Genomic DNA, 11,236 nt, shown 5'->3' with positions numbered 1-11,236 from the left:
TATTTGTGTCTGTTTTCAGTTTTACATGGTTGAGGCTTTATTATAAGGAAAGATATTTCTGCCTGTGTGGTTATTATGGTCGGCTTACTACAAATGAAAAATGTTTAATATATATAAAGGGCTTTATTTATTTATTTATGAACCATGAATGTGGTTTTTAAAGTCAAAATGTGATTGATAAATGACAAACTTTGTCAGTATAGTTTGGGTAGACGAGTCATTTTTGACCAGATGGGGGCGATGTTGACCATGAATTGGTACCGGGGACGTTGGCTATCTCAAATCAATGGCTTAATGATGAGAGCACTTAGCAGAGAAGTAACCCAGAACATACAAATAAACTGCAGGTGTGTTTTTTCCCAAGACCTCGCAGTTATGGTGTATTATGTGTATTTACGCAGTGGTGTAAAGTAACTAAGCACATTTACTCAAATACTGTACTTAAGTACAATTGAGGTACTTTTACTTTACTGGAGTATTTCCAGTTTTCAATATGTTTACTTCTACTCCATGTCGGAGGCAAATATTGTACTTTTTACTCCGCTACAATTATTTGAAAACTTTAGTTACTAGCTACTTTGTAGATTGTGATTATTATTACAAAACACACATTACCCACTTCACCCCCATATATATGTCGGCCATTTGAAAATGCATTGTGAGCTTGTAGATCTGCAATTTTAAAAATATTTTCATACATTTTCATACATGTGAAACTTGTGAAACGGGATATTCTGCATAATGAGTAGCCTACTTTCTACCTAGGTACTTTAAGTACATTTTAATTTAATACCAAAAATGTTATACTTTTACTCGAGTAAATTTTGGATTCCGCACTTTTACTTGTAACGGAGTATGTCTACATCGGGGGAGAGGAGAGGAGAGGAGACGCCCATCTCACTGTTTTGCGCGCAACGAGCCGCGCCAGTACAACGTGGGACCAGTGAAGGCTTGCTGCTGGCAACACGATACGCACGGTTTCTAAAACAAAAGTCCACCCAGTGTGGTAGAAAGCAAGTCACTCGAATACAGCCAACAAAACACCTGCGATATAACGAAGTCGTTCCTATTTCTTCGTATCCATGGAATTAACCGCATATCCTTCACGACGACCAGATATTGAATAGATTTGACAGTTGCGCATCTCTGTTTTGGGGTGTGACAAACATTTTATGTATCTGTATCACATTTCGGAATTTCAATGGTCTTTAACAGATATACTTTAACACAACGGGAAGCTTGATTTTCAGTCCGGTTTTGATATTTTTCGAGTTGTTTCTTTTTCCATTTAAAAATCAAAACACGACAGTTTACGGAGGTAACCGGAAGACTCGCCCCAAAATACGCTCACCCCCCTTTTTTGGTGGACCAGCGGTTCTTGTATTTGTTTTACTGAGGAGGATAAGGTTAGAAATAAGTTTAGGGCTAGGCATAGTTTTACTGAGGTTAAGTTTAGGAATAAGGTTATTTTTTTGGCACCATTTTACTTCGGTTACGTTCCGGAATAAGGTTAGATTTAGGCATAGTTTAACTGAGCTTACGTTTAGGAATACCAGGTGAATACCGCCGGATTTGCCCCGGGGCCACTGTGTTTCGGGCGAACGTTTTGGTATTCCTGTCCACGGATATTACAGTGTTGATTGACGCATGTTTCGCTGATGTCTACAGTGTCTGTCAGGTGCAGCTCAAGTTGATCTCAGCTGAGCGTGTATGAGCTCTAATGCATTCACTGCTGTACCGGGAGAAGAAACACACCGGGATTGGGATTGATCTGTCTCCGGGCTTTATGCCCCAAGCCGCCAGGATGTTCAGCTGTGTGGGCTGCTTTTGGGTGCTCCTCTCGTCCGTCCTGGTCGCCGTCTGCAGCTTTAGTTTTATATCCCCTGCTTGGATCGTGAAGGACCATCTGAAGAACAAGGACTCTGTGAGCTTCGGCTTACTGTGGCACTGCTCAGAGTCCCTGGACCACATGTACAGATGCTACACGTTTGGGGGACTGGGGAAATTCGCTGAGATCCCGTCAAGCTCCTGGCAGGTACAGATCCACCTATATACATCCACATGGCCACTGCATGGGCTACATAACATTAGGATAAACAAAAGAGGCAGTCATATAGCAGCCATTATATTAAAGTTCTGCGTGACAATTCATTAATGGATGCTGAGTGACTGAGGCATTGGCTTTTGTCCTGGTTCTCAAACTTTTACATTTCAAGGTCTCCCCTTAACTCTGACAGTATATAAATGGAACCAAATGGACCCGTTTGGGTCCTTTTTGTATACTGTCAGAGTTACATACTTGCAAGGGTCAATTTAAACCCCCCTAGGAACCCAGAGAGTCCCTGAAATCCACTTTGAGAACCACTGCTCCATGCACTTGGAATAATAGTCAAACGAATTGCTCATGGATCTGGGGGTGTATGAACATGTCAGAGGTGTCAGTAGCAGCTGTAATTTGTTACAGTGCATCAAGTTGGTATACTGCAGCTACTGAAAGTATCCATAATCCAATGATGGAATCTACAGATCCCCAGAGAAAGACAGATAAAGAGAGAGAGGGAGTGAGAGACACAGATGCAGGTGACCAGCATATTCGTAATGCAAGTTGCCTTGCTTCAGTTTATCACAATTATTCACATGTCAAGATCAAGAAGCAGTTCAACTAAATGTAGCTTCCACATGAGGCTATCAACACGTCACATGAAGAGTGAGGACAGTGCATTCAGCAGGACCTCAAAAAGTTCAACTGAATTTAAGACTTTGAAGCATTCGTTAATAAAAGAAAAATGTAAATCTTTAGATGTGCTTGCTTGAAATCGGTTTGGAACCCGGGTAATCAGCCCATTCAGAAGACATGGGCTGCTTGATGTTCCCTGCAAGAAATGTCATTCTTTACGGCTAGCAGCCCTTTAAGACCCCCCCCTGGCAGCACCCTGAATAAAACCCAGCTGTAGCAGCTAGAGTTATGATTTATGTATGAATGAGAATTAGCATTTGAAAGGGAGATATTAATAAGTCATTGCTTTTGTGATTTTTAGAATGAAGGGTATGTGGAAGAATGCAATGCTTGTTTTGTTTTCTGTTTCAAAGGCAAGCAGTGCACACATGATGAAACACTATACATCATAATGTGTGCACTTCAACCAGTTGGGTGCAATACAGTATGTAAGTACAGTGAACAGAAACGGACAGAGAGAAGCCTCTGTATGTATCGCTCTTTTCACCTCAGTTCGCATCCCAGCAGTTTCCGTGGGCTGTTTGACTACTTTAACAGTTCCATTGCTTGGCAAGTTATCAGCAAGGCAATTCAGGCAGTGAGTCAGTTAATTATAAGCCAAAAACATGCAGTCACTCAGCCAAGCATTTTGTCTGTCAGGTACGCAGAGAGAGCCTGATGGGGTAGTTTTTCTATTGTATTCTTTCCATTCGTTTTTACATGGATAGATATGTCAATGAAAAGCTAAGTACAGCACCCTGCTCCCTGCTGCCATTAATAAATGTGAAGGTGGCCATTAACATTTCAACAAGCCCATTTGGTCACCCCACCACTCTTCGCTGATGTGCACATTTTGCTGATGCCCTCTATTTTTAAATAACCCTACCTTTCAATGACCCACTCAAACAACAAACAGAAACTCATGTGAATGTGCATGCAGACCCATGCATCTATGCAAGAGCATGTCACAGAAACACCCAAGCACGCACACTTCCCATCAACCACAGCGACCTGCCTGTGTTCCATTCTGGTTGTGTTTGATTAAAATGCCCTGGTGCGTTAGCCTGTGCTGTCTCCACTCTCCAGCGATGAGGAACTGGCTACAGCTGACCCGAGAGCTGCACGCTGAGGATCACGTGACTTAGCTGAGGGAGAAAACGAAGTGAATAACGACTCCCTACGTGCTCGGCCTCTTTGCGCTCTGGTTTGTGCGGGGCTTTCTGTTTTCTCTCCATGTCAAAAGCTTTCATCCAGCATGTTGGCTGGCATTGAGGAGCCCCAGTGTGGTGTGCGTCTGACAGGATAGAGCCGAAATGTTGACAAGATTGTCATTGCCACTTATAGCGACATGTATAGTGACCTTGACCTGATGACAGGGGTTAGGCTAGAGGTAGACCAGGAAAATAGTTACAGTTCATCAGTGCAGCACATTATTACCCACACACTTATATAGCATATATACTGTAAGATGGTATGAGACCCGGGTACTTAGGAAGGGGAAAGCTATTACTGGTGATCGAACGCACCCACTATACAGTCAATACCACCTTTTGCCATCAGGACAATGTACACAGTACTAAAGTTGCAAGCTCAGGCTCAGAGATCATTTGTCCCAGTATAGGACTTAGGAACAAATAGGCCCTACCTCAGTTCTGTGCATAATGTGATGCCTCTCCCCCTAACTAATCTACTTTCTTCTCTGTAAGCGAATGTGTTGTGTAAATGTGTTTTTGTATTGTCAATGTATTGTTTGATTTGTTTATGTATTATTGTGTGATTTTTGTGTCCTGCTAGTGGCAGCGGTGGCCTAGTGGTTAGAGGGGCGGCCTTGATACCGGAAGGTCCCTAGTTCGATTCCCCAATTCATCAATCATGAATCACCGCTGAATAGCCCTTGAGCAAGGCTTCCATGCAGGGTCCGGCTGGAAACAAGCTTCGTGCTTAGTCCGACACCCTGGGTAAACAACAAACTTTGCTTTTTGCTTTGCTTTGCTTTGCTTTGCTTTGCTTTGCTTTGCTTTGCTTTGCTTTGCTTGGCGCAAAAGGAATTTCAGCAAGGACTAATAAAGAATCTATCTATATCAATATTTGACAATGGCTAAAAGCAGTGTTTTATGTAGATAAAACACTGCTTTTCTGCAGAGTAGTTCAGACTAATGTTACTGTTGGTTATTCTCTCCATATCTTGCTGCTGGGTTGTGTAATTTTACATCAGAGCAAGGAAATATGTTGCCATCATGTAGCCCATGGGTCAGGAGCCTATCTCCTGTTTCTGTAGCGTGAGGCGGCTTGATGTACAGGTACATCTCCCAGCCATGATGTATAAGTAGTACAGCCCCTCTACATGATGCTGATATGTTGCAGGGACTTACCTCAATCCAACCCTTGATGCTGAGTGCCAAGCAAGGAGACATTGGGTACTGTCTTTATAAACTTTAGCATGACTCGGCCGGGGATTGATCTCCCAATCTCATGGTGGACACTCTAACCACAAGACCACTGAGCTGGTGTAATATATGTGTCTAGCATGTTAATCCTGCGCACACCCCACGCTCTTGTGCGTTAAAAAAATTGTGTTTGTGCTGTGGTGGCTGGCTGCAGCAGGTGTTAGGGAAGCAGGTTTAACCTTACTGTGACCTGCTGTTACAGTAGGTAAAATGTGGAGGAGCAGGAGGAGGGTGCAGCTCGCCTGTCAGAAAACACCCTCACTTTAACTTGTTAACAGCTTATATGCTCCCTGCCACTCCACAGTACTAAACTCTGAAGCTGGATTAGTGTGTCCCCTGTAGTATTTAGTCCAACAGTTCCAACACACACACCTGTGTGTGAAGGGCATATCTGAATGTACTTTCAGTGGAAAAAGTGTGTGTGTGCGAGTGAGTGTGCATGTTCAAATGAAAGTGTTTCCCGCCTCTGTGTGATGGCTTGTGTGTTTGCATTTCTCGTACCGTACTTGTTCACTGAATGAGTGGTGTTGTAGCTTAAAAGAGTCATGGCTGGTCTCCAAGAACAGTGAAAGTGTCTCAAGTCCATGCTAATCTTTCGTATGTCTTCTCTCAGAATCTGGCACCATGACAAGTCAGAAATGTATACAAAAACAATCCTGATGATGTCTAGTCTCCCCCATGTCTGATTGCCAAGAAGGCGTAGTGTCACAATATCCTCCCACTTATTTTAATATAAACCCTGCAAGACTTACTAAATGTCATTTCACCATTCAGCGAGCCACATCTTATTTGGAGTAAATGAAACGTCTTTGAATGGAATTCTGTAATGGTCTTTGAGTAGCTCATGTAGACACCACATATATTAGCCCTTTAATTTGATCGGGGGCTGTGTGGAGAAGGTTGTGATCCAAGCATTCAGTTTACCAGATTTGTTCTTCCCAAGGTTATTGGTTGTTTCTTGTTTCACACACAAAATCACTTCCGCTGACATTTCTAAATTGTAAAATGCTGCAACACAGTCTGTACTCTCCTGCATTTTACAGAAAAGCGCTTTTTAGCGTCAAATGATTAAAGTTCTTATGTTTAATCCTATGCCATATTTTATACTGTTAATGCTCTGTCTGGTAAAAAAAAATATGTCCAGTCAAATTGGATTTTCAACTAGTGTAAGCCCATTGCATTACTACAATTCCTAGTCATTCTCTTATAACCAAATCTTCTGTGCATTCTGTGTTCAGAGAAATATAACTGCCCCAAGATCCTTACAGTATGTCTTACGTTAACATGATTCACTCTACTTTCATTGATGCTCTGACAGTGTCAAAAATCTCTGATGTTGCAAAATGGTACCTCATTTGAGAATAGCTGCAAGGATTCCCAAGGGCTAGTTAGGGCTTAGCTGCCCGGATTCCCAAGGGCAATAAATATATTTGCCGAAAATATCAGATCTACAAGCTCACTAGGTTATGAGCTTGTAGATCTGATATTTTTGCAGAATGTTCACTGCAGAAGGGATGCAAGAGTTCAAGTGGTCAAACAGATCTAACACACTCTAGTTATTACCTTTTATTGTGTATGAAATGAACTCTTTGAACCAGAACATGATCTTTTTTTCTCTTGGAGAGAGCAGGTAGCTCAGGGTTTCACCAGTGAGCCTGCTGAACCTAATGGAATGATGGATAAGGTAGAGACTCACTCTGTTTCCTTGAACAGCATAAAAGAAGAGAATGGCTATCCTCTGGGTGGTCCTCCACTGCTGCATTCAAGGCCCCACAAGGCCCCACATATTACAATGGCACAGGGCTCAATGGCTTCCCTGTCACTTACTGAGATGCACACCATCTCAACCATGCAGCTCCTACAAAGGACTGCAGAACTGCTCTAGGATAGGATCTCAAAATCGCTCATTCTGGTCTTGCTGGAAGCTGGCATTTTGTACATACTATTAAAACCTCTATATTCTCTCACTCTCTCTCCCTCTCCCCCTCCCCTGCTTTCTTGTCCTCTCTGTCTTGTCAGGGCTGGCCGTATTCACTTCACGACTAATGGGATACCTCTGTGGTGAAAGCCATTTGTGGGAGAAGCGTGTCTGACTATAGATGATGTTATGAGGTCCTAATGTGCTTGGTGTGTATTCCTATTTTCCCCATGGGGCATGAGAGGCTGCCCAGACTGTATGAGAGCTGTATCAGAGCAGTAAAAAAAGTATGCTTGGCGAAGGCAATTGTCTGGCTATATTCTCCTGGTGACCTCATTCTGTTTAGAAGCTCCCAGAGTACAGGCACATAGGAACATTCAGTGCAACACACGCACGCACGCACGCACGCACGCACGCACGCACGCGCGCGCGCACACACACACACACACACACACACACACGTGATCCATAGAGACAGTGATGTGATGTACAGTATAGTTGCTGTCCATGTCAGCACTTATACGGTAATTAGGGGTTCAGAGTCCTGCTGGGGGGGGGGGGGTTAGGGAATATGAAAAAAGATAGATAGCACTACAGTATACCCATCATCCATTTTTAGCAACTGAAAGAGGCAGGCTAATGAATAATAAAACTTCCCTGGGCTAAAGCCAACAAACTATAAAGTATAACTAAAGTATCAGACTTTATGAATTATATAAAGTAGTAGGGGTCAGGTGGGGACCCAACACACTGAAGCTCAGGGGTTTTAGCTTGCGCCTCCCCAGTGACGTGCCAGAGCATTGCAGAGGAGGCACAGACAGACGGTGAAAGGTGGTAGAGACAGTCAGGAGGAAGTTTGATGTAACTTATGCCCGGCCCGCATAAAGTTACAACAATGTTTGGGTTGTTTGGCATTATCTATAAAAGTTGCACTAAATACAGCATACAAACAAACGACCAGGAGCACTAATTACTTTTCTGAGTTTTGTCTGAAGGGACGCCCACTGTCTCAGACTTCGAAAACCCTCGGTGCAGTTTAACCACATGAACCATAGCGTCCCTATTCTGGGCATGTCATAGTAGGTGAACATGACATGAACATTAACATTATTGGTCAAATAGGCCAACATTTGGCAAAAATATTATATCTACTGTACTTGCTATTTGACGTACAACACATTATAAATGGTTTAAGTGGTTACTACAAATACATTGACATACTCTCATGTGTCCTCCAGTGCTTTACTTCAGATCAAGTTTCTCTCAAGGTTTTACCTTGAGGGACAGAGAGAGAGAAAGAGAGAGAGAGAGCGAGCGAGAGAGAGAGAAAAAATATCTCAATCAGTCAGAATAGCAGCCAGTCAGCAGCGTTCATAAGCTCATCTCAGTACAATAGCAGCCTCTCTACCTTCCAGAAAGAGCGAGTGCATTTTCCATCTGCCTCGGCAATGTTTCCTCTGCCTCTGCAGTGTATACTCTGCCGTGTCTCTGCCTCTACTGACCCCAGCATCTTGTACAGCCTACCACTCTTCCAGGTCACCAGCATGGCCTCAGACACACCATGCATGCAGACAGGCTTATGGCATCTATGAGAGACAAAAGATGAAGAGCGAGAGAGCCTAACTACTGGCTGGATTTGGAGGATGAACCCTAATGATTTTGGTGATCATGGCCTTTTCTCTAGTGCCACCCTTAGGCCAAATCTTCCAGCGCATAATGACACATGTCCGTCTCACACTTTGGTTCCAAACACCATATCTTGCTTGGAAATAAAACTATATAAACTGCTCACTGGATTGCCTTGGAATTTGCTGAACACTTTCAAGTTCTGAGGAGGATGAACCCTACTATACTGATCTGTTAGAGGGGCTTTTATACAGTTGGTCTTGTTTCAGCCCGGGCTCCATATTCCTAGTTTCTATCGTTCTGATTAGTTATGAATGATGATAGAAATGTCATCACTTTTTTAAATGTTGAACTTGATACCAGAGTCACTGCTTCATTCAGCTTTAAAATACCAAAACCAGATGAACTATGTTAAGCTGTTAAAAACATGCTATAAACAAGGAAAATAGGGTCCAGATTGCAAAAGTATAGGAATAAAAAATAAACAGGCCTTTTGGTGTTTTACTGGCCTGTACTCCCCCAAATCGTTTTTCATGAGACTGGTTTGCAGCAGAACCACACATCATCTGCCTGGGCTGGCGCTGGCATGCTGCCTAGCCAAGTATTTCACAACAATTGCTTTATGGGACAAACTCATCCTTGGCCCAAGGCTCAGTTGGCAAGTATTGGTCTTTGTATTTGATTGTGTGTTCGTTCACCTTAGCCTACCATGTACTAGCTAGAGATTATCACAAAAATGGCTATGCGCTGTGTGGGAGGAGGCTGTGACACTAGTCGAGAAAATACGTGCTAGGTTCTCTGACAGCTAACCTAGCATGAAATAGATTGTGAGGTACAAAGTTGTTACCCAGACATACTCACGAGACACTGATGTACTTCAAGGTCATGTTCAGACTGTTGACAAAATTAACGGTGGCTAGTTTCGTCGATAAAGTGAATAATATCTGAAAGATAGACGTGGGTGGAGGCATCCCAATTCTGCTGTTACGCTTGTCCATACTCCACCAAAAGAAAATAGTTGTACACCTTGGATTAAATTTAATCCAAGGTGTAAGAATTTTTTTCTTCAATTTACACTTTTACTGGGGAAAATAGGTATGTAAACAGATGAATGCAGTTGGTCACTGCTTGCTCCAGTATGATTACCACACACTGATCCAGTCTGCGATGTAGCCTTCCTGGCTTTGGGTCAGCTTAGAGGGCAATCCAATCTCAAACAAATTCTGTTCAGGTGATTGAAAGAGGTTTGTCACAAATTCCTACATGTGGGATTTGGGATCTGTGCTGGCTTTTGGGGGAGTGTGGCAGGCAGCAGGTGCCAAATGCCAAGAGGTCGGTGCTATAATATAAGGGACTGGGATTGAACCTGCGGAGGAACAGCTGTCTGTATGATGGATAGAGCCGGTGGCTTTGAGAGAGAGAGAGGAAGAGGGAGAGCGATGGAAACATGTTGATCTGCATTTTATAACCATCCAGGAATGAGATGGAGAGGAAATCGGTCTGACTGAAATGGAGGGGAATTTATGATCTAGTCAGGCTTGATGGATGTGGGTGTTACCTGCAGTATACGATGATATTCTGCTGCTTTTTCCTATCCAGCCCTAAACACTAACACAAAATGTGAAGTGATGGTGTTGCCCGTTCAGGTCCGAAAAATGATGGACTTTATGGTTATTGTTTATTCAAATGTCCTGGCATCATCAGAAAATCCATTGACGCTTTTGAGCGACAATATCTCTCTCTCTCTCTCTCTCTCTCTCTCTCTCTCTCTCTCTCTTATGAATTATACACTTTGCTTTTGTGATATTTAAGACCCTCTGATCAGCAATTCCCAGGCAGACACAGCTAGCTGTCTGACTAATAGTAGAAGGGGTGGGATAGAGCGAAGGAGCACTGTTTCCTTCGCTAGGGAACATGCTGAGTCAGCGTGTTCCGGGAGGCCGCTGTCCATTTGTTAAGCGGCCTGTCACTTCCACCGCCTTCATTGTGAATCCCGAGGGTAGTTTATGTATTGATTTAACAGGGAGCCTTCCTCCATTTTTTAACATAAATGATGGCTCACTTGGCTTGATGCATAGGAGTCTGTTGTAGCCGTGAGCTGGTCCCCATCAGTAGTCAAAGCACAGAGGCCATTGATAATAGTGTCCAACATACCAGGACAGAACACCTCACGGCTCCAATATTATGGTAAATCTACCACAGATGCACACACTAATGTACTCCTGTGTCTTTAATGTAGTCTGTAATAGAGATTTTGTGATGGACTATATTTTGTGATTATGAGGTGTTTTTTGGTATTGTTTTCCCATCCAGCCGACTGTCCATCAACCACTAAACTTCCAATCAATGGACCTCATTCACAAAACGTGTTAACGATCATAAGATGCTCGTGCGAGCGTTTCCACAAGCCTATCATACCTTAATGTTGCAGGAGACCACAGATGCACCTCCAACGTTGCGGTAGTTAATCTCTGATGAACATGTATCTTGTCTTAAAGTTGTCCATTCCCGGGCGCTCGAGTGGCGCTG

The 11,236-nt window shown here is 43.2% G+C and overlaps 1 protein-coding gene across 1 annotated transcript in view; it reads left to right on the top strand.

The window, feature by feature from the left end:
- Positions 1–1,261: 1,261 nt before the first annotated feature.
- Positions 1,262–11,236, top strand: part of lhfpl7 (LHFPL tetraspan subfamily member 7) — a 113,289-nt gene continuing 103,314 nt past the window's right edge. The window contains exon 1 of the mRNA XM_084075288.1: positions 1,262–2,035. Coding sequence (XP_083931414.1) covers positions 1,721–2,035 — 315 coding nt within the window. The 5' untranslated portion in view covers positions 1,262–1,720. The remainder of the gene's footprint in view (positions 2,036–11,236) is intronic.

This window comes from Gymnoscopelus microlampas, assembly GCF_963454915.1.
Source record: "Gymnoscopelus microlampas genome assembly, chromosome: 12".
NCBI classification, from domain to species: Eukaryota; Metazoa; Chordata; class Actinopteri; order Myctophiformes; family Myctophidae; genus Gymnoscopelus; species Gymnoscopelus microlampas.
Note: the sequence above shows the minus strand (reverse complement) of the source record. Positions and strands in the feature narration are given on the sequence as shown.